Source organism: Rattus norvegicus, chromosome 17 (genome assembly GCF_021556685.1).
Source record: "Rattus norvegicus strain SHRSP/BbbUtx chromosome 17, alternate assembly SHRSP_T2T, whole genome shotgun sequence".
NCBI classification, from domain to species: domain Eukaryota; kingdom Metazoa; phylum Chordata; class Mammalia; order Rodentia; family Muridae; genus Rattus; species Rattus norvegicus.
Genome location: NC_141550.1, coordinates 84,191,790 through 84,216,430, shown reverse-complemented (window position 1 = coordinate 84,216,430; position 24,641 = coordinate 84,191,790). Strand labels below are relative to the sequence as shown.

The 24,641-nt window shown below is 40.3% G+C and overlaps 1 protein-coding gene across 4 annotated transcripts in view; it reads right to left on the bottom strand.

The window, feature by feature from the left end:
• Slc39a12 (solute carrier family 39 member 12) overlaps positions 1 to 24,641 on the bottom strand; it is an 88,346-nt gene that overhangs the window by 8,807 nt on the left and 54,898 nt on the right. For all 4 annotated transcript variants that reach the window (XM_087590274.1, XM_087590275.1, XM_087590276.1 and 1 more), the window contains 2 exon segments: positions 22,919 to 23,077; positions 20,729 to 20,916 (listed from right to left, as the gene is read on the bottom strand). In XM_087590274.1, the coding sequence (XP_087446400.1) occupies positions 20,729 to 20,916; positions 22,919 to 23,077 (347 nt within the window).

Below are 24,641 nucleotides of genomic sequence, written 5' to 3'. Positions count from 1 at the left end.
GTTTGATGTGATTCTAAAACTGAGAAATTTATAAGTAAAAAATCCATTTTTCAGTTAGCCTAGCCTCATTTCAAATGTTCAATAACCTATGTGATGCTTCCACTTGGGTAGTACAAGAAAGAAAGCTGCTTCTCTATGCCCAGTGAAAATGAAGGACACAATCTTACTTCTACAGGAGCTGTACGTGTCTAAAGGATATCAGTGCTGAGGAGCTGTGTGTGTGTGTGTGTGTGTGTGTGTGTGTGTGTGTGTGTGTGTGTCTTCTGTCCTAAAAAAAAATCCATTCTGCTTCATGAATTTTTGAAGTAGAAAGAAGAAAAACATGTAGCCTATTCTGAGTTACTATGATGGGTGTATAAGTGAAAAGCTAGATTGTACTATTGTTAAATCATCTACTAATGTTCAGCCAAAGAAGAGTTGACTCAAGTATTTTACATAACATTTTACTTAGAGCAATAAGTGGGTTTTTCTTTAAAAAGATGATAAGCACTCCTGTAAAAATTCACTAGAACATGTTCCTGTATTCTGACATATGGCAAAAAAATGAAGAAAAGTTATTTTCAACCATCCACTCACTCGTTTTGGAATAATACTCACATGACATTCAATTCAGTTTCATCTTGAGTTTTGAAGTATAACTATTTACTGACACCATGTTATTTTAATAAATGATAACCAAGACACCTGGAGTCCCTCCATTAAACAAGAAGATAGATGAATATGTTCCTTAGTGGTAGCCAAATCTTGCCTGGTTTTTACAAATATTACAATATGTTTAATCCTTCACATTTATGTACTATCTCCAAGAAAATTCACATAAAATCATGATCCGTAAGCCACACCTTGCCATGAATTGAAATTGGGAAAATTGTTCATACCAATGTATCCTTCTCTGTCTGAACAATTTAAAACCAAAGTAGACTAAAATGTGTATTAGATAATCCAAGTCCTGATTTCTGTTTCTAGCCAGTTTGAAGAACATAAAGGTTTTATGTGATTGCTATGGAATCTTCTAGGCTTGTAAATGTATTTCTCATTTACTCACTTGTATTTACTATAACATTATATTATCTAAAACTAATTCCTTACAGGATATATCCTTTTGTTAAGAAAATAACTTATATAGTATCTATACATTTTAACTCCAAAAATATTAAATACAATTTGAGTTAGAACTTAATCTGACACTGTATGTAAAAAAAAAAAAAGAAAGAAACGAAAAAGGAAAAGAAAAACCTCAAAATTGATCAAAACCTAGATATTTGAGATTCAAAATTACAAAATTCTTTAAAAAACACAGAAGATTCATGAAAATTGACTTATAATTTTTTTCTAAGATATGAAACTCATAGGTAGGAAGAGAATAGTAGACAAAGTTAACATTATCAAAATTTGTCCTTATGCCCACTGAGCTCAACTTGGCTATGGCTCTCATCACTTCGGGGAAATAAAAGTGACATTTTCAGACAAGACATACTAAACAGACTGAGTAGGTTACACTTATATTTATATTTGTGTGGTGTGGTGTGTGTGTGTGTGTGTGTGTGTGTGTGTGTGTGTGCATGTGTGTGTATATGTTCATGTATGTATCCTAAATAACAACAATAAAAGAAGAATCACACTCAAGGTTGATCTCTGGTCTCTTCATGCACATATGTATATACTTGAATACATGAACATACACATAGACACACCTACAAAGAAATAAAATAAAATGATGTTCAGTATACAATGAGCGCAAAAGCCTAAAAAGAAAGGATATGGTTCAATTTTATAGTCACGTGATGAGAATTGAAGCCTAGACATGTGTCTTTTTCATATCGTTCTCATCAAATTTTCTATCTTAAAATAGTTGTAACAGTAACTGTTAATGTAATAACATTACATAACTTGCTGAGCTGTGGTAATCATGAAACAGCCTAGATAATTACTGATAGTTTTTTTGTTGGCTGAGTTTAGTAATCAAGTCTTGCTTTTTTGGATTTTCCCATAGGTTTTAAAGACAGAGACTCTTAAGCTCAAAATCAAAGTATTTTGTCCTTTTCTTTCACAGGAAGAAAATTCCCTGGAAACTGAAAGATGCTAGAGGACACAATCTGGCTCTGATGTCACTACTGAGAGACACTTCTTTTTTCCTGAGTACAGTAACTAATAAATTCCTCCAAATAATGTCCTTCACTCTGGCTTTTCATCTTTTATTATTACCTAAGACATGCATTTAAAGGAAAAGCATTGATACTCTTAAAAAGGATGACCCATTGTAAAGGAACATCCAAAAATATGGGGGCAAGATTCAGAACACTGTAGTATGTTGATTGGTGGGATTGTGTGTAGGGAGTAGGATTGACACTTGGGCATATAGTCATTTCTTAGTATCCAGGAGATGTATATTCCAGGGATCCTCACCAATGCCAAAATTTGAAGATGCTCATGTCCCTTACATAAAATAATTCAATATTTTCATATAGTCAATATAATTCAATACTGTACATCAACTTTAGGTCATTCGTAAGACCTGAGAAGAAAATAACACAAAAATACTTGTTGTTCTGTGCTGTTTAGAGAAAAAAATGACAGGAGAAATTCTGATGTCCTGTGAAGATGGAATTCTTTCCTGTCTTCTCTGGCCTGTGGTTAACCAACTCCTTAATATTAAAGCTACAGCTACAAAGAACTAGCTGAATTCTCAACTGATTTGCCTTGGATTGTCAAGGAAATGGTACCTGAATTCTTCTTTCCATACTGCCACCTCAGTGAGTTTCAGATCTCCAACATCCACTTGTTCTATTAACACAGTGGACCCTGGGCAGTTGTCCAGTTCCCCCAATTCCAGGGACATCTCTAGTTACAACTGCAGTCAGAATCCCTTGAGGTTTCTACTCACTTGTTGCTATAGAAACTGACTACAGAATCTAAAACCTTAGGAAAAATGCCTGAAGGTCTGAGACTTTGCTTCAGCTCCAAAAATAAAACATCCCTGGCATAACCATGTATTTTTAAAAAATTAATTAACTTATGTATTATAGAATACACGATAGTCATTTAAAAACGAAGCTTCTCTACCCAAACTGCTGAAGACGTTACTTTGAGGGTTCATTTTTCCTTACATCTACATGATTTATTAAATTGAAAGATGCTGAGCCTGAGAAATCCTGTACACTTTCAATTCTGAGAATTTTCTCAGAAGGAATTTTAGTTTCTCAGACAGAAAAAGATGCATTTACAAAGCTGTCTCCATTCCCAATTACATCTAAACATAAGCTGGTACCAAAGGGATGGATTCATTTTCAATGGCTGCTATTAACAGATGACCACAAACTGAGTGCCTTGAGACAACAAAAACATGCTATCTTACAGTTCTGTACATCCTGGTCTTAGTATGAGTCTTGCCAGGTTAAAATTCTTGTGCTATCAGTGCTGGGCTCCATTCCTAAGCTTCAGGGGAAGAGTCAATTTTCTTCTCCTTTCTGTCTTCTAGACTAGAGAGTACCCACTCGCTGGCTCCTGGCCCTTTCCTCTGTCTTTAAATCTCACAATGCTATATAGCTCAGACCTTCATTTTATCATTTTAGCTTTCCCTCCCTAATCACAGTCCAGTCTAGGCTTTCTATTGTCAAGACTCATTTGCAAACACCTAAACCTTCGTGACATCTCCAAGTCCTTTTTGACCTTAGATAATATGGTCACAGAACCTTCTAGATTAGGGGGAGTTATATGTATATAACTTCGGTAGAATGTTGTATGTACAAAGATTATTTCTCATAAAATATTTGTAGCAAACGGGAGACTATGAATAAAACATCAAACTAAAAGATCTGGTTATAATTAAGGTTTGGAGCAAGTATACTATGAAAACAGTAAGAAGGAATACTGAGGATGGAAAAGTGTAGACAGAAATGGAAAGAATATGGAGTGCAGAAGGTAGTTTCGTGAAACTAAGGGTATATATATATATATATATATATATATATATATATATATATATATATGAATGAATGAAGAAGCCATATGGAAACTCATTACCTTATAAGCTAATTGAAAAATATTGGCAAAGTACTTTTTGAAAGGCATGCACGAATGGGTAGTACTGATCCCAGAAACCATGGTTTATTAAATAAAAATCCAAGTGCCAGATATGGAGCCCTACCCTAGGAGTAGTTGGCCAGGAAGGTCCCAGAACTCCCTGTCCACAATAAATTGGATGGGTTATGGTTACTGTCATTAGTTGTCCACCAGAACTGAATGTTTAGAGCCTGATGCTGAAGATATCACTTATTTTGGCTACAGAATAAAAGAAATCCTGGCTAGAACTGAACTGGAAGCCTGCTCCCTGGTGGCTAGCTTTTGTTGTGACAGAAGTTGCTATGTGGGCACCTGGGGAAGGAGAGTTAGTGATGGTCTTTCCCAACTTTAGCCCTCGCATGCTACAATATCAACTTGCACAGCAACAGATGCTTGCTAGTGTAATAATGTCATGATTGTTACAGGGGAAACCAACTGATTTCTAATTAGATCTGAGGCCTACTCCATAAGAGGGAGGGAGTTCATGCCTAGTGCCAAAGACTTTATCACAAAGCCAGCCCATAGCTGGGAGGACATATAAGTACTAGAAGTGAATCTGTTACTATTGTTGGCTATTGTCAAATTGCCACTAAATATTTTCATTTATACCAAGGCTAGTGCTATCCTACACACTAATTTTTTAAAAACCAGTTTCCCTTTACAGCAAACAGCATCTAATTCAAAGAGTCATGTCTGCTTAAGGTGCTGAGAACTAGTCACGGTTGAATGCTCATGATTAAATGGGACACCCATGTCCCTCCTCCATGTTTCAGGAAACATTAAGAAGAAAGGGTATAAATAATGGAAGAACTCCATGATAGAAATGAGGCATAAAATGCTAACTTATTGGCATGACATGCTGTGGCACTCACAAACTCACAATAGCTATGGATACCCACATACAGCATTCAGAAAACAAAGCCAGTAAACTGCTATCCACAGATGGGGGAAGGTCTTATGGGACCCCATACCACCCAAGGAACCGAATGACTATTCAAAGTTTTTTTTTTCCCACCCCTATTCAAAGTTTTTGAAGAGAGGAAACCATTGTCTTCAGGTTATAAGCTCCAATGAGTTACTCATCCTCCAGTAGACAACTTAATAACAATGCCTGCATGAGGGGTCCTGATTAAAAGTAATGGGTCATGAAGAGAAAATAAAACAGAAAGACATGAAAATGGGATGGAGACTGAGTGGAAGGATGGCAGTGGAGGCAGGAGAAAGATAAGAGAGTAAAAAGATGAGCATAACTATAGTATAATATAGATATATAAACATATGCAGACCCCGTGAGAGAGAGACCTCACCGCCTGGTCAGGTGGGCACTCCTGAGGCTTCAGAGCGGGAGAGACCACCAACACTGCCCACCCCTGCCCACATCCCTGGCCCAAGAGGAAACTGTATAAGGCCTCTGGGTTCCCATGGGGGAGGGCCCAGGAGCGGCAGGACCCCTGCGCCTGACACACCACCAGAACCTGAAGGGATCTACTGGATAAACAGTTGTCTGCACCCAAATCCCGTGGGAGGGAGAGCTAAACCTTCAGAGAGGCAGACACGCCTGAGAAACCAGAAGAGACTGCACTCTGCACACATTACTGATTCCAGAGGAAAACACCAAACGCCATCTGGAACCCTGGTGCACTGAAGCTCCCGGAAACTGCGGTGCAGATCTTCCTGGTTGCTGCCGCCACAGAGAGCTCGTGGGCAGCACCCCGTGAGTGAACTTGAGCCTCAGGACGACAGGTGAGACCAACTTTTCTGCTGCAACTGACCTGCCTGGTGAACTCAAGACACAGGCCCACAGGAACAGCTGAAGACCTGTAGAGAGGAAAAACTACACGCCCAAAAGCAGAACACTCTGTCCCCATAACAGGCTGAAAGAAAACAGGAAAACAGGTCTACAGCACTCCTGACACACAGGCTTATAGGACAGTCTAGCCACTGTCAGAAATAGCAGAACAAAGTAACACTAGAGATAATCTGATGTCGAGAGGCAAGCGCAGGAACCCAAGCATCAGAAACCAAGACTACATGGCACCATCGGAGCCCAATTCTCCCATCAAAACAAACATGGAATAAATATCCAAACACACCAGAAAAGCAAGATCTAGTTTCAAAATCATATTTGATCATGATGCTGGAGGACTTCAAGAAAAACGTGAAGAACTCCCTTAGAGAAACACAGGAAAACACTAATAAACAAGTAGAAGCCTACAGAGAGGAATCCAAAAAATGCCTGAAAGAATTCCAGGAAAACATAAATAAACAAGTAGAAGCCCATAGAGAGGAGACACAAAAATCCCTGAAAGAATTCTAGGAAAACACAATCAAACAGTTGAAGGAATTAAAAATGGAAATAGAAGCAACCAAGAAAGAACACATGGAAACAACCCTGGATTTAGAAAACCAAAAGAAGAGACAAGGAGCTATAGATACAAGCTTCACCAACAGAATACAAGAGATGGAAGAGAGAATCTCAGGAGCAGAAGATTCCATAGAACTCATTGACTCAACTGTCAAAGATAATGTAAAGCGGAAAAAGCTACTGGTCCAAAACATACAGGAAATCTAGGACTCAATGAGAAGATCAAACCTAAGGATAATAGGTATAGAAGAGAGTGAAGACTCCCAGCTCAAAGGACCAGTAAATATCTTCAACAAAATCATAGAAGAAAACTTCCCTAACCTAAAAAAAGAGATACCCATAGGCATACAAGAAGCCTACAGAACTCCAAATAGATTGGACCAGAAAAGAAACACCTCCCATCACATAATAGTCAAAACACCAAACGCACAAAATAAAGAAAGAATATTAAAAGCAGTAAGGGAAAAAGGTCAAGTAACATATAAAGGCAGACCTATCAGAATCACACCAGACTTCTCGCCAGAAACTATGAAGGCCAGAAGATCCTGGACTGATGTCATACAGACCCTAAGAGAACACAAATGCCAGCCCAGGTTACTGTATCCTGCAAAACTCTCAATTAACATAGATGGAGAAACCAAGATATTCCATGACAAAACCAAATTTACACAATATCTTTCTACAAATCCAGCACTACAAAGGATAATAAATGGTAAAGCCCAACATAAGGAGGCAAGCTATACCCTAGAAGAAGCAAGAAACTAATCGTCTTGGCAACAAACCAAAGAGAAGAAAAGCACACAAACATGACCTCACATCCAAATATGAATATAACAGGAAGCAATAATCACTATTCCTTAATATCTCTCAACATCAATAGCCTCAACTCCCCAATAAAAAGACATAGATTAAAACTGGATATGCAACGAGGACCCTGCATTCTGCTACCTACAGGAAACACACCTCAGAGACAAAGACAGACACTACCTCAGAGTGAAGGGCTTTAAAACAACTTTCCAAGCAAATGGTCAGAAGAAGCAAGCTGGAGTAGCCATTCTAATATCAGATAAAATCAATTTTCAGCTAAAAGTCATCAAAAAAGATAAGGAAGGACACTTCATATTCATCAAAGGAAAAATCCACCAAGATGAACTCTCAATCCTAAATACCTATGCCCCAAATACAAGGGCACCTACATACGTAAAAGAAACCTTACTAAAGCTCAAAACACACATTGCACCTCACACAATAATAGTAGGAGATTTCAACACCCCACTCTCATCAATGGACAGATCATGGAAACAGAAATTAAACAGAGACGTAGACAGACTAAGAGAAGTCATGAGCCAAATGGACTTAACGGATATTTATAGAACATTCTATCCTAAAGCAAAAGGATATACCTTCTTCTCAGCTCCTCATGGTACTTTCTCCAAAATTGACCATATAATTGGTCAAAAAATGGGCCTCAACAGGTACAGAAAGATAGAAATAATCCCATGCGCGCTATGAGACTAGCATGGCCTAAAACTGGTCTTCAATAACAATAAGGGAAGAATGCCCACATATACGTGGAAATTGAACAATGCTCTACTCAATGATAATCTGGTCAAGGAAGAAATAAGGAAAGAAATTAAAAACTTTTTAGAATTTAATGAAAATGAAGGTACAACATACCCAAACTTATGGGACACAATGAAAGCTGTGCTAAGAGGAAAACTCATAGCACTGAGTACCTGCAGAAAGAAACAGGAAAGAGCATATGTCAGCAGCTTGACAGCACACCTAAAAGCTCTAGAACAAAAAGAAGCAAATACACCCAGGAGGAGTAGAAGGCAGGAAATAATCAAACTCAGAGCTGAAATCAACCAAGTAGAAACAAAAAGGACCATAGAAAGAATCAACAGAACCAAAAGTTGGTTCTTTGAGAAAATCAACAAGATAGATAAACCCTTAGCCAGACTAATGAGAGGACACAGAGAGTGTGTCCAAATTAACAAAATCAGAAATGAAAAGGGAGACATAACTACAGATTCAGAGGAAATTCAAAAAATCATCAGATCTTACTATAAAAACCTATATTCAACAAAACTTGAAAATCTTCAGGAAATGGACAATTTCCTAGACAGATACCAGGTACCGAAGTTAAATCAGGAACAGATAAACCAGTTAAACAACCCCATAACTCCTAAGGAAATAGAAGCAGTCATTAAAGGTCTCCCAACCAAAAAGAGCCCAGGTCCAGACGGGTTTAGTGCAGAATTCTATCAAACCTTCATAGAAGACCTCATACCAATATTATCCAAACTATTCCACAAAATTGAAACAGATGGATCACTCCCGAATTCCTTCTATGAAGCCACAATTACTCTTATACCTAAACCACACAAAGACCCAACAAAGAAAGAGAACTTCAGACCAATTTCCCTTATGAATATCGACACAAAAATACTCAATAAAATTCTGGCAAACCGAATCCAAGAGCACATCAAAACAATCATCCACCATGATCAAGTAGGCTTCATCCCAGGCATGCAGGGATGGTTTAATATACGGAAAACAATCAACGTGATCCATTATATAAACAAACTGAAAGAACAAAACCACATGATCATTTCATTAGATGCTGAGAAAGCATTTGACAAAATTCAACACCCCTTCATGATAAAAGTCCTGGAAAGAATAGGAATTCAAGGCCCATACCTAAACATAGTAAAAGCCGTATACAGCAAACCAGTTGCTAACATTAAACTAAATGGAGAGAAACTTGAAGCAATCCCACTAAAATCAGGGACTAGACAAGGCTGCCCACTCTCCCTACTTATTCAATATAGTTCTTGAAGTTCTAGCCAGAGCAATCAGACAACAAAAGGAGGTCAAGGGGATACAGATCAGAAAAGAAGAAGTCAAAATATCACTATTTGCAGATGATATGATAGTATATTTAAGTGATCCCAAAAGTTCCACCAGAGAACTACTAAAGCTGATAAACAACTTCAGCAAAGTGGCTGGGTATAAAATTAACTCAAATAAATCAGTCGCCTTCCTCTACACAAAAGAGAAACAAGCCAAGAAAGAAATTAGGGAAACGACACCCTTCATAATAGACCCAAATAATATAAAGTACCTCGGTGTGACTTTAACCAAGCAAGTAAAAGATCTATACAATAAGAACTTCAAGACACTGAAGAAAGAAATTGAAGTAATCCTCAGAAGATGGAAAGATCTCCCATGCTCATGGATTGGCAGGATTAATATAGTAAAACTGGCCATTTTACCAAAAGCGATCTACAGATTCAATGCAATCCCCATCAAAATACCAATCCAATTCTTCAAAGAGTTAGACAGAACAATTTGCAAATTCATCTGGAATAACAAAAAACCCAGGATAGCTAAAACTCTCCTCAACAATAAAAGGACTTCAGGGGGAATCACTATCCCTGAACTCAAGCAGTATTACAGAGCAATAGTGATAAAAACTGCATGGTATTCGTACAGAGACAGACAGATAGACCAATGGAATAGAATTGAAGACCCAGAAATGAACCCACATACCTATGGTCACTTGATTTTTGACAAAGGAGCCAAAACCATCCAATGGAAAAAAGATAGCATTTTCAGCAAATGGTGCTAGTTCAACTGGAGGGCAACATGTAGAAGAATGCAGATCGATCCATGCTTATCACCCTGTACAAAGCTTAAGTCCAAGTGGATCAAGGACCTCCACATCAAACCAGACACACTCAAACTAATAGAAGAAAAACTAGGGAAGCATCTGGAACACATGGGCACTGGAAAAAATTTCCTGAACAAAACACCAATGGCTTATGCTCTAAGATCAAGAATCGACAAATGGGATCTCATAAAACTGCAAAGCTTCTGTAAGGCAAAGGACACTGTGGTTAGGACAAAACGGCAATGAACAGATTGGGAAAAGATCTTTACCAATCCTACAACAGATAGAGGCCTTATATCCAAAATATACAAAGAACTCAAGAAGTTAGACCGCAGGGAAACAAATAACCCTATTAAAAAATGGGGTTCAGAGCTAAACAAAGAATTCACAGCTGAGGAATGCCGAATGGCTGAGAAACACCTAAAGAAATGTTCAACATCTTTAGTCATAAGGGAAATGCAAATCAAAACAACCCTGAGATTTCACCTCACACCAGTGAGAATGGCTAAGATCAAAAACTCAGGTGACAGCAGATGCTGGCGAGGATGTGGAGAAAGAGGAACACTCCTCCATTGTTGGTGGGATTGCAGACTGGTAAAACCATTCTGGAAATCAGTCTGGAGGTTCCTCAGAAAATTGGACATTGAACTGCCTGAGGATCCAGCTATACCTCTCTTGGGCATATACCCAAAAGATGCCTCAACATATAAAAGAGACACGTGCTCCACTATGTTCATCGCAGCCTTATTTATAATAGCCAGAAGCTGGAAAGAACCCAGATGCCCTTCAACAGAGGAATGGATACAGAAAATGTGGTACATCTACACAATGGAATATTACTCAGCTATCAAAAACAACGAGTTTATGAACTTCGTAGGCAAATAGTTGGAACTGGAAAATATCATCCTGAGTGAGCTAACCCAATCACAGAAAGACATACATGGTATGCACTCATTGATAAGTGGCTATTAGCCCAAATGCTTGAATTACCCTAGATGCCTAGAACAAATGAAACTCAAGACGGATGATCAAAATGTGAATGCTTCACTCCTTCTTTAAATGAGGAAAAAGAATACCCTTGGCAGGGAAGGGAGAGGTAAAGATTAAAACAGAGACTGAAGGAACACCCATTCAGAGCCTGCCCCACATGTGGCCCATACATATACAGCCACCCAATTAGACAAGATGGATGAAGCAAAGAAGTGCAGACCGACAGGAGCCGGATGTAGATCGCTCCTGAGAGACACAGCCAGAATACAGCAAATACAGAGGCGAATGCCAGCAGCAAACCACTGAACTGAGAATAGGTCCCCCGTTGAAGGAATCAGAGAAAGAACTGGAAGAGCTTGAAGGGGCTCGAGACCCCAAAAGTACAACAATGCCAAGCAACCAGAGCTTCCAGGGACTAAGCCACTACCTAAATACTATACATGGACTGACCCTGGACTCTGACCCCATAGGTAGCAATGAATATCCTAGTAAGAGCACCAGTGGAAGGGGAAGCCCTGGGTCCTGCTAAGACTGAACCCCCAGTGAACTAGACTATGGGGGAAGGGCGGCAATGGGGGGAGGGTTGGGAGGGGAACACCCATAAGGAAGGGGAGGGGGGAGGGGGATGTTTGCCCGGAAACCGGGAAAGGGAATAACACTTGAAATGTATATAAGAAATACTCAAGTTAATTAAAAAAAAAAAAAACTCAGGTGACAGCAAATGCTGGCGAGGATGCGGAGAAAGAGGAACACTCCTCCATTGTTGGTGGGGTTGCAGACTGGTACAACCATTCTGGAAATCAGTCTGGATGTTCCTCAGAAAATTGGACATTGAACTACCTGAGGATCCAGCTATACCTCTCTTGGGCATATACCCAAAAGATGCCCCAACATATAAAAAAGACACGTGCTCCACTATGTTCATAGCAGCCTTATTTATAATAGCCAGAAGCTGGAAAGAACCAAGATGCCCTTCAACAGAGGAATGGATACAGAAAATGTGGTACATCTACACAATGGAATATTACTCAGCTATCAAAAACAATGACTTTATGAAATTCGTAGGCAAATGGTTGGAACTGGGAAATATCATCCTGAGTGAGCTAACCCAATCACAGAAAGACATACATGGTATGCACTCATTGATAAGTGGCTATTAGCCCAAATGCTTGAGTTACCCTAGATGCCTAGAACAAATGAAACTCAAGACGGATGATCAAAATGTGAATGCTTCACTCCTTCTTTAAAAGGGGAACAATAATACCCTTGACAGGGAAGAGAGAGGCAAAGATTAAAACAGAGACTGAAGGAACACCCATTCAGAGCCTGCCCCACATGTGGCCCATACATATACAGCCACCCAATTAGACAAGATGGATGAAGCAAAGAAGTGCAGACCGACAGGAGCCGGATGTAGATCGCTCCTGAGAGACACAGCCAGAATACAGCAAACCAGAGGCGAATACCAGCAGCAAACTACTGAACTGAGAATAGGACCCCCGTTGAAGGAATCAGAGAAAGAACTGGAAGAGCTTGAAGGGGCTCGAGACCCCATATGTACAACAATGCCAAGCAACCAGAGCTTCCAGGGACTAAGCCACTACCTAAAGACTATACATGGACTGACCCTGGACTCTGACCTCATAGTTAGCAATGAATATCCTAGTAAGAGCACCAGTGGAAGGCGAAGCCCTGGGTCCTGCTAAGACTGAACCCCCAGTGAAGTAGACTGTTGGGGGGAGGGCGGCAATGGGGAGAGGGTGGGGAGGGGAACACCCATAAGGAAGGGAGGGGGAGGGGGATGTTTGCCCGGAAACCGGGAAAGGGAATAATCCTCGAAATGTATATAAGAAATACTCAAGTTAATAATAATAAAAAAAGAAAATATATATAAACATATAACATTGTCATATTATAACCATATATAAAATAGCAAATATATATGTATAAAGTTGTCAAATGCTATTTTCGTGGCTACTCTTGTTTGTCCACTTGACTACATTTGGAATTAGCTAAAACCCAAATGGCTGGGTACCCATTTGAGGGATTTTTTTAAAGATTGTTATTAAATCTTTGAAGTGGGAAGACACACTTCTATATAGCTCTTTTGAGGTGGGAAATACACCTTTAATCCAGATCTTTGATGTGGGAAGATCCATCTTTAATCTAGACCACATTTCCTTGTGGCAGCCTACATAAAGAACATGGGGGAAAGAAGCTTTTACTCCTTTCCTGCTAGCTTTTGTGGGCAAATCTATTTCTTCATTACCATTAGAGTCTTCTTCAGGCTTCATTATATGTATATATATATATATATACATATATATATATATATATAGAGAGAGAGAGAGAGAGAATTATTCTGGACAGATATGATAGATTCATTCTATAAATTCTATTACTCTAGAGAATACTGACTAATATAGTTATATGTGTATAGAATATATGTATCATATATTATAGATGTGTATGAAATTATATATTATATATGAATTAAAACTTCCATATATATGCATATATATGAAACTGTTATATATTATATACATCTATTAAATCATCAAGAGACAATTTTTTAGTGATTTGTAGAACTTGAACAAGCAAGGTGAATGGACAATAGAGATTGCTGGTTATGGCAGACATTTCTGCTACATCCTTCTTCAAGTACTCTATCTGAGCGATACCACTTAGTTCTCAAAATGAGAGCGGAAGGTACAAATGAGAAAGGACAGCCCAGCGACAGTTAAGAAGACAATAGACACCAAGGCGAGGATCTTTTCTCAGATGGAGACGGTGGAAGTGTCATTCACCAGGAAGACACAGCAGCTGTGCTCTAGGTGGTACAGGTGTGGTTTCCCAGACCTTGCCCATGAAAACCCTAGTTCCTATTGCAGAAACCTTTGAAAATAAGGTCCTGAGAAGCCTACCAGATGCTTTTCTTTGGATATAACCAAAAAAAAAAAAAAAAACTGCACTGACAACTTACAGAGAGGAAATGTTTGCTTTAGTTCACAGTTTGAAAGAGTTGAGCCCATGGACACTTGGATCTGTAATTCCCATGTTAAGGCAGAACATCATGGGGTGAGCAATGGATGGAGATTTTTCACCTCATGATGAAGAGAACACACATGTATACACACTGAAAGTGGGAAGGGGAACAAAGGGAAGGAGAGAGAAAGACAGAGAGACAGAGACAGACAGGCAGGCAGGCAAACAGGCAGACAGAAGGGAGATGGGGCCCATGAACACTTGAATCTGTAATTCTGTGCCCATGTTGAGGCAGAAAATCATGGGATGGGCAACATATAGAGATTTTTCACCTCATGATGAAGAGAACACACATGTGTACACATAGAAAGGGGGAAGGAGGAAGAAGGGAGGGAGAGAAAGACAGAGGAGACAGAGACAGACAGACAGGCAGGCAGACAGGAAGATAAACAAACAGATGGGGCCAAATATGTCTTCAAAGATACACCATTAGTGTCTGTGATGGCTATTCCTGGTTGTCAACTTGACTATATCTAGAATGAACTACAATCCAGAAACAGAGGGCACACCTGTGATCCAGATCTTGAGGCTGGAAGATACAGGCTTCTGACCTGGATCTTGACATGGAGACCTTGAGGCATATTGGCCATGAATAGCTTAGGCCCACACAAGATAGTACAGGCCTTTAACTTAGGAGAGTGAGGTAAGCAGATCTCTTGAGTTCAAGGTCAGCCGGGGACAAAGCAAGCTCCAGATCTATGCATGGTGGTGCACACCTTAATCTGGGCCACACCTTCTGCTGGAGACCCACATAAGGACATTGGAAGAAAGAAGATTCACTCTTCTTTGACTGCTTGCACCTACTTGCCAGCACATCTGTTGGAACCCACTTCTACAGAAGACCAGCTGAAACAATTGAGAAAGTACTAGATTCCTGGACCTCCCACTCACAGCCGCCCGTTGTTGGGTTAACTGGACTGCAGACTGTAAGTCGTCCCAATAAATTACCTTAATATAGAAAGGTATTCCATAACATCTGTGACTCTAGAGAAGTCTGAGACAGTGCTCTACTTCTAGAGCTGTGCTTCACCTCTTAACATTTCTAGTAACTCACAAATCATCCAACCAGCTGTGGGCTATGCATTTAATATATAAACCTGTCACTCATACGTCATATTCAAACCACATCAGAAATCAGGCCATGAGTGTGAGAGCATTATGGTAGAATTAGTACCACTGTAAGAGATGAGAGATTGAAATTCTAAAACCCCTACTCATAGCTGGACCCCCACACAAGGACATAGCAAGACAACATCTGTCTGAAACCGAGAATGCTTTGACCGGGAACCCAGTTGGCCAAAACCTTGACCCTGGAATTCCCAGTCTGTACTACTGTGATAAGTACATTTCTGTTGCAAGGTCCACTTAGACTGTGGTGTTGTGTTTACAGCAGCCTAAACTGACAAAAGAAATATCTGAATATATGTGTAGCAAGTGACAGAAACCCAGACCCATGAAACAACATTGGCAGAACTAAGAGAAGAAGTAAGAAAACTCACACCACTGGTAATTTAGCATTAGACCAGTGGGAGAAATCAGGAATTAATTTGAAAATTTGACTCCTATGATTAATCAAGTTGACTTAACTGGTGCTCTCAGAACTGCATATCTAACAACTAACATAGATCAAAATAGATCGTGTGGTATACAGGTCTCAAGACATACCTGTGCATACCTGTGCACTAATATAAGAAAACATACCTGCTCTACAGTTCCACTTAATTAAATCAGCAACTGAAAGACATTTAGATTTCAAGTATTACTCAGACAATATACTTCCATATTATGCATGCATCAGAAAAAAGAAAACAAAATACATGAGAAATTAGAAAACACTTCAAAGGAGCATACTGAAAACACAGACTACAAGGGGGTCTGTGAGTGACGCTTTACAGGGAAATGTCTAGCTTTAAATGTTAATGTTAGAAAGGAAGCTTTGAACCTCATGACAGATATAACATTCTACCTCATAAAGTGAGGAAATAAAGAGAGAACGACATCCAAAGTATAAAGAAGGTAAGACTAGAAATCACAGCAGAAGCAGCAACAACAAATCACAAAGTCTTGACACCTCAACACGGCTAGTTTTCCACTTGTTATGCTTGTGCTTCCTGTTCCTAAAAACCTAGTTGGTACCAGACCAGAGACCTTGTTCCCAGAGACAGAGAGGCAGAGGACATAACAGATCCCAAGGAACTAGAAGCTATGACTATAATTTGAGAATCTGGGGAAATCCACTCGATGTTCAACCAACAAAGAAAGTTGCTATGGTGATGGGCACACTCATTGTTGATTACAATAAGAAGCCAGGGTAGCTGGGAACTGGGAGAGTCCCCAAAGTGTCCCTTGGGCAACCGAATCCAGCAGTAGTGAGCAGGCTATTAATGGGAACATGAAAGTTAATGACAAGGGCTCAGACCTCTCAGTGACAACTGGATTGTGCCTACCAGGAAGGAAATTCAATTTGGGCCATGGGCTATGTACAGGTAAGGAGAAACAAGTTTGTATTCTGGAATCTAAGAAGATAAATAGCAAATAGGACCTCAAGAGCAGCAATGGATTGGACATTTTCTAACTTTTTGTTAAGTCCTCATGGGCATTTTGCCTGGCTATTTCCAGAAAGAAACCTTGGGTAGATGGAACTTGAAATTAAAATGAGGGCACTCACACTTCTGAGTGACAGATGGGGAAATTGTTAATGGCTTTTACTTACGTCACTGTGTACTCTCCCATCCCCATCTCTTAGCCCACCAAGACCCTAGAAGATCAAGATTTAGTCTTGCACAGTTCCTTGCATTCCTTCCATTTGTCCTGGCATGTCCCTGATGTCATTGGGCACCCCAAGAAGACATCTCTGTCACCCAAGCACAAAACTGTGGAGAGAGAATGTCTATAGGAACATCTTTGGACAATGGGAGAAAGGGGCATAACTAACCCCTTTTAAAGCTGAGGGGAATAACTCCAATGGTGAAGTGCTTGGCATCTACGCCTAGAACCAAAGTTTCATCCCTAGCCCCCATATAAAAAGCCAGGTACAGCGGCGTGCACTTGTAATTCCAGAACCAGGAGGTAAAGGCAAATAGATCCTGGGGGCTTGCTAGCTAGACTTAGCCTAATCAGTGAGCCTCGACTCTGAGGGAGTGACCCTGCCACAAAATCAAGATGGGCTCTTTCTGAGGAATAACACCTGAGGTTGACCTCTGACCTCCAACACACGCACATGCACACGCACACGCACACGCACATGCACATATACACACGTGAGGCTGTGGGAATGTGTGTTTTCCTATGTCTTTGCTTTGAGGAAAATCCAGTTGGGACACTGATCTTCTTCCCGGTATATTGATTCCCCTGACCATACAGAGCTGGGGTGATTCCTCATGCCTTTTAGAAAGGATTCAAGACAACTTGGAGTTCATGGGTTTGGATAAGGCCACCCCACTTGGGAGAAGGAAGGCTGGCAGTTTTCCCTGGGGAAGACTTCCTTCCAACTTGACCTCATGGCTAATGGCCCCTTCTTGCCCACAGTTCTTCCTCTTTAGGAGTTTCACTTCTTTGAAACAAACAAACAGGCAGCACAGGCAGCTGGTCTTTTCACATTAACTCTCCTCAGGGCAAGCCCGATAAACATAGAGGATTAGCAAACTGCATTACCCAAGATGGTCCCTCTACCCTTCAGTTTCTTTCATTTATTTTCTTTGCTGTTTTACGGTCTCTGAACCATGTTTTCCTCTTTCTAAATGACAGACTGTTTTGTTTGGCACAGCCCCAGAGTACAGAAACAGTTAAAGTCGCCACTATGTGAAAGATCTGTATTTGTTTAGAATTTACTCTGAAGGCCGTGAGAGCAAGGGACCTGGATTTTAGAAGCAGCCCCAGGAAATTCACAGGATTTTCTTTCCTGTCTTCTTGCCAGGGTGCTGACTTTTTTTTTATTTTTTTATTTATTTATTTATTTTTTTTTGTCCAATGGCAAGTTGCAGTAGGGTCAAAATTTATACTAGCTGGTCTCTCCTAGGGTATCAGCCCGCCTTGCTTTTTCTCTTATCCTTACAGGATACACAGCAGGTACAGTGATGGGGAAATGGTAACATTACTTAGGCTTCCAAATGACAAACGGGACAAATAATCTTCCTCATCTATTTTGGAAATATATATATATAATCTAGCAAAGAAAGGGGATCAACTCTGTACATACACATCGATCATACCTTGAAGAGCAATCCAATCTAGCTTAGAAAACAAAATAAACTTCAAAAAAATACCGTGACCTTCCGCAACTGCCCCAGAAGGGACCAAAGAGTCAAAAGCTGAAGCAGGCGGCTCAGCAGTGAACTTGAAGATGGACAAAGGCGTCTGAATGATGGGTAGCGCACCTCAATTAAAAGGAAGTGGTGGCGTGTTAGAAATCCCGATTCCTTACTTCAGAAGGACCATGGAGTATCAGTGACCTCAGGCTGGGAGGCAAAGCTTAGAGGTAGAATTTGATGTCCTTTTAGCTTCATTATCAAAATTAAGATGTTTTGTTAGCATGACGAGCAACATTTAGAAACATTCGTAAACATAATGTGTGCCTGGTGTTGACTTAATCCACTTGACTCCCCGTGATTAAGAAAAGCTGCCAGGGGGGGCTGGGGATTTAGCTCAGTGGTAGAGCACTTACCTAGGAAGCGCAAGGCCCTGGGTTCGGTCCCCAGCTCCGGGGAAAAAAAAAAAAAAGAAAAGCTGCCAGGGATCAGGAGCTCCGGGTTCAAAAGCTGGCGCTCACCATGGGAACCGCTCTGAAACCTGCCCTCTTGGACACTCTGGTCCTCTGGCTGTTGAAGCTCCACTTCTTGTTCTCTTATTTTTTTTTTCTCTTAGGGAACAACTCTTTGTACTTACTTCCTGGAGAGCAAATTACCGGGTACTGCATCACCATTAGTCAATCCCTAAGGATCTGCTCCACAAATCACCTTCAAGACTGTTTATTTTGCTTGATCTTCTCCAGGATACAGGGAATAACAGAATTTGCTTTTGTCCACACATTTCCGTTTTCTTTGCTGTCTTCTAACTCAGAAGAAGGGGTGATAATTTAGCTTTTACTCTGAGGACTTTTGCTTTTGTTTTGAGACAAGGCCTGTTGCTTAGGCTGACCTTAAACTCTTTATATAGCCGCGGATGAACTTTTAACTCCTGATCCTTCTGTCTCGATCTCCAAAGTGCTGGAATTACAAGTGTGGATCACCATACCAGGCTTATATACTGCAGGGGAATGAACTCTGGGCTCCGTGCATGTGAGCCAGGTAGGTATGTAACTCACTGAGGTATATCCCAGCCCCATCCTAAAACTGTTTAAAATTCAAAAAAGTCTAACAGAGGGTGACTTTAAAGAAAAATGGCCTATCCTGTGGAGAAGAGAGTCACAGGAAGGAAGGAAAGTAAGTAAGGAAAGAAAGAGAGAGAGAGAGAGAGAGAGAGAGAGAGAGAGAGAGAGAGAGAGAGAGAGAAAGCAACAAAGAAGAGACAGAACAGGTGGGTAAAATTTACCATGTTCTAATTTTCTTAATAAGATTATAGAGAATGAAAATCAATGAGCAGGTTTTCATTATTATTAGCAAGAATTTCCTTAAGAAATACATTGCGATTTAGATGCCAAATGGCTGTCATAACCTTCCTTATTTCACCAGAATGACAGGCCTTCCATATTCAAAAATGAACTATTTTGTAAGACCCGTGGTTGGTTGTCAATCTAAATGACAAATTTTGTTGACACTTGTGCTTAGGCAGAATGGCTGTTTGACAGAACTTCCATTTTCAGCTGCAAGTCTAGGATGTGTGCATAGACAGAGTGGAGTAGCATAGTTGGCTACAAGTCTAGGATGTGTGTATAGACACAGAGCTGGAGTAGCGTAGTTGGTTGTAAGTCTAGGATGTGTGTATATACACAGAGCTGGAGTAGCATACTTGGTTGCAAGTCTAGGATGTGTGTATAGACACAGAGTGGAGTAGCATAGTTGGTTGTAAGTCTAGGATGTGTGTATAGACACAGAGTGGAGTAGCATAGTTGGTTGTAAGTCTAGGATGTGTGTATAGACACAGAGTGGAGTAGCATAGTTGGCTGCAAGTCTAGGATGTGTGTATAGACACAGAGTGGAGTAGCATAGTTGGCTGCAAGTCTAGGATGTGTGTATAGACACAGTGGAGTAGCATAGTTGGCTGCAAGTCTAGGATGTGTGTATAGACACAGAGTGGAGTAGCATAGTTGGTTGCAAGTCTAGGATGTGTGTATAGACACAGAGTGGAGTAGCATAGTTGGCTGCAAGTCTAGGATGTGTGTATAGACACAGTGGAGTAGCATAGTTGGCTGCCAGGTTTGAAGCTATGATTACAGCCTTCTACTTCCGTGACTGTCAGAACATCAGTATTTTCTGAGTCTTAAGTTATGTTCCAGCTTACCTTTTTGGGTTCCACACAGTATTTACTTTTCTACACTCTCTCTATCTACATTTTATAATACCTTTGGCTCTCCCATTTTAATTGATTTTTTTCCTCCTGGTTTTCACATTTCCGGTGACAGCAAAACAAAACAGAAAATCCATAATGCTTACCATCCCCACCAAGGATAAATACAAGAACATCCCAGCAGTCACTGTTAAAATCCAGTCTTGGACACGTGGATCAGCAGACACCGAGAGACCAATGTACAGTCCTATGAAGGCTGTCAGGGCACTTAGGAAATTCATTAGGATGGCAGTCCTGATGGAGAGTCCAGAGCTTAAGAGCACAGCAAAGTCTCCTGGAGTTTGGGGTGGGGTGAGAAAATACCACCATCACTTATGTGAAGATGCTTCTGATAAGTTCATGTACTACTTACTTGCTTTTAATTCCAGCAAATGGAACTGGTTTGAACAGTAAGGTGAATGACCAGTTAGTTAAGCACATCTACCATACAGTTCTGGGGCTCACCACCCAGATGAAGTCGAGAGTGGAGAAGTTCTACACCTCTGCCTAAATATAAGCCATGCAGAGAGGTCTGTGACGTGTTCTCCAAGCTCTGACACTCTGTGGCATTTCAAAATCAGATAAATGCAAAACAAAGATACCCTCTACCCAGGTGTTTCTGAGTTGGCTGCTGTTGTTCCTTTGTCCTGGATCCTTGCCTCAAGAATCATGATACTCTATAGGTTTTTATGACTTACTTAATTGGGTTCTGTTTGTAGGGAAAAAGGAAAACTACTTCATTAGACATTTTTAAATCCTCAGAAAGTTAATAAGAGAAACAAGAATCTCTCTTTAGAAAATGATGTTCTACTTTCATGGTCAGGGAACACCATACTTTGCCATACCTTTGTGACAAAAGATGGACATTCTACCTCCTCTAGAGTGTTTATGTCTCAGTCTCCATCATCCCATAGAAGCTGAAATTAAAGAAACATGTGTGGTTCCATTCCCTAATTCCATTGCACATCAGGTTCCAGTAACAGCTCTTGATACAAGCACACTGGCCTGCTACATGCTGCTCTACTGCAGGGGATTTGAGGTTGAAAGTCAAATACCAGGCCACTAGTGTAGCAGCTAAACACATGACTATAAGGTGTGATATACACACCAATTAAATTTTAATGCGCACAGAAAAGACCTTGGCTACAGGGGGTCAATAATAACTTGGTAACTGGACCTTAGGGAATGGACATTGAACACAAGAGGGTTGGAGTTGCCTATGGGACAACATGAACCTGACCTTGAAAGCAGAATGAGCCTCTCCTAATTTCTTCCTTCTTGCTATGATTATACACTCTGACCAAAATCTTAGGGGAGGAAAAGATTTATTTTGTATTATACTTCCAGGCATCATCAAAGGATGTTAGGGCAGCAACTCAAGCAAGACCTCGAATCCTTGGAGGGACACTGATTGCTGGCTCAATCCCGTTTATGCTTAGCTAGCTTTCTTAAGCAGGTCAGCACCTCCAGATCAGGGAATGATGCTGTCCACCATGGGTTAGGCTCTCCTAGCCCATCAATGAACAATGAAGATGATCCCTCACAGACATGCCCCCAGGCCACCAATCTCATCTAGGCAATGACTCAATGTATACACCCTTCTTAGGTGACCCTAGGCTATGCCAACTTGACAATTAAAGCTAGCCAGGTAGCTAGCAGGCCTCTCTCTAGTACTCATGTAGACAGATCCCCTTCTTCTAACTCCAGGTCTGTTTTAGAAATCCTTATTTTAGTTAGTCTTGGTTCCTAGGAAGCAGGGTTGGTATACAAGGTTACTAAATTATACAGTCAAAAAAGATCTTATGTATATCTGATACCATATATCTGTTGCTTCCATTTTATGCTTAGCTTTAATTATTCTATATTAATCATGTTGATTTATGCTTTGATTTTCATTTAAATGTGTTATCTCACAGACCCATCTTTTAACACAATGGTTTCCCTCTTAACATGTTTACTATATTTAACATGCAGATTTTGGAGTCTTTGCCAAAGTTCTTTAGAATGACTTCTCTGAATGCCTCCCTTCTGTACTGAATCAGCTGGAATCCCTGAGGCATAATTCTGAACCCTGGGAAAAGAAGACAAAGGGTGTATTTGAACTTTATCTCGGGGTACATGTTTTCATTTCTGTTGAATGTCTTTTCTTTTGTTTTGCTTACTGTTTAAATAAATAAATAGATGGGAAGTGACTGAAAAATGATATTTACCATTTTTTATTATGAGTCTGGAGAAGAACTGAAGCAAACTACTGGTGGGGATGGACTAGGGCTCCCCCAAGAAATGGGAACACTTACCCATTTCATGTGGAATTTCATGACACAAAATAGCGATTGTTGTGGTCACTCCTGACTCCAATGAAGAAGAGAAGGCTGTGCCTATTACTAGGCCATCGGCAAAATTGTGCAGGCCATCTCCAACCAGGACCATAACAGCCAACAAGCTGATGGTTTTGCCTACAGAACCAAAGGAAGGAGTAATATAACTAAAGTAGCAGGAATGTCTTGTTCCTTCACATCCAAGCACCTTTCCCACGTCCTCGTCCTCTAACCTTCTCACCTCATTAACAGTCCCACTATACTCTGCTTTGAAGATGAGGCAGAACTGGGAATACACTGCAGTACCCAACAGACCTGCTTTTTAAACTGCTTTGACCAAGTGTAAATAACAAATTATGTGCTGATATTTGGTTTCTTCATTTTATTGAGCTAAGCTACTGTGGTTTGAATTAGACTGGCCCCCCATAGGTTCATATATTTGAAGACGTGGACTCAATTGGTAAAACTGTTTGGTAAGGATTGGGAGTTGTAACTCTATTGGAGGAAGAGTTACTAGGCACGAGATTTGGGTTCAAAGGCTTGCTTTATTCTGGGTGCCTCTCTACCTTCTACTTGTGCTTTGATAGATGAGCTCTCTGCCATTCTTGCCTTCATGCTTTCTTCCACCATCATGAACTCTAACCCTCTGAAGTCATAAGTTCAACTAAATGCTTTCCCTTTTTTGTAAGTTGCCTTGGTCATGGTGTTTCGTGACAGCAGCAGAAGAGTAGCCAATACATATGCCAAAGATGAGAACAAAAGCAGTGCTGCACACCTGTGAGAGGCAGCTAATATCTTTTCCATCATGGTCTTTGTAAGGCACTTAAGAACCATGCTGTGTGCAGGACGCTGATGACCTATGCTGTATTCATATGCTGAAACCTGACTTTGTGACGTGATATTATCACACCAGTGGAGCCTGGTGGGAGTTAGGTGATGTGTTAGAGATACTACCTTACCACGCTCACCACGTGAGGGCTCAGTGTAAAGATCCTATCGATGAACCAGAAGGTGAGAATATTCCTCCCTCTCCTTAACCTTGGACTTTCAGGTTCAGACACTAGAAAAGAAACTTCTATCATCTGTATTATCCACATGTAGAGATTTGTTAGAGCACAGCAGTGTTAATGTGTTAACCCTGTAGGGTACCATTCTCATGCTGCTGACCACCCAGTGCTGCTGCTCTTACCTTGTTGGTCTTCCACTAGTCTGCTCAGGGTACTTCCTGTCATCATGGTATTGTTGTATTGCCTAATGTGACCGGGTTAATGACTCTCCTAAATTGCCTTGTTTGCTGCCCAAATGTGCCCAAAACAGAACCACAATTGACTCTTCTGGCTCCCAAATTATCTTTGTAGCAATTACTCAGTGTGCTTGTCTTGGTGTAAAATAACTTTCAGTACTAGAAGTTAGATACTGAACAAAATAAAAGAGACAGTTTTTTGTTTACATACTATCATATTATATTATATTGTGCAAGCTATCTGCTTAGGAGTTGATAAAAATAAATGGCTTATAATTGGGTTTTAATAGAAAGAATATTGCAACCCAATTGTAGTCTTGAACAACTAACAAAAAAAACTTTGAGAATAACACTTGTTCTGACAGTAAGCTACCTGGGTTATTTCAGTTAATGAGACAAGACATTTACCAGTTGCCACAGTCTAAAATTTCCATTTTCAGCTTCAAATAAGCTGTGAAA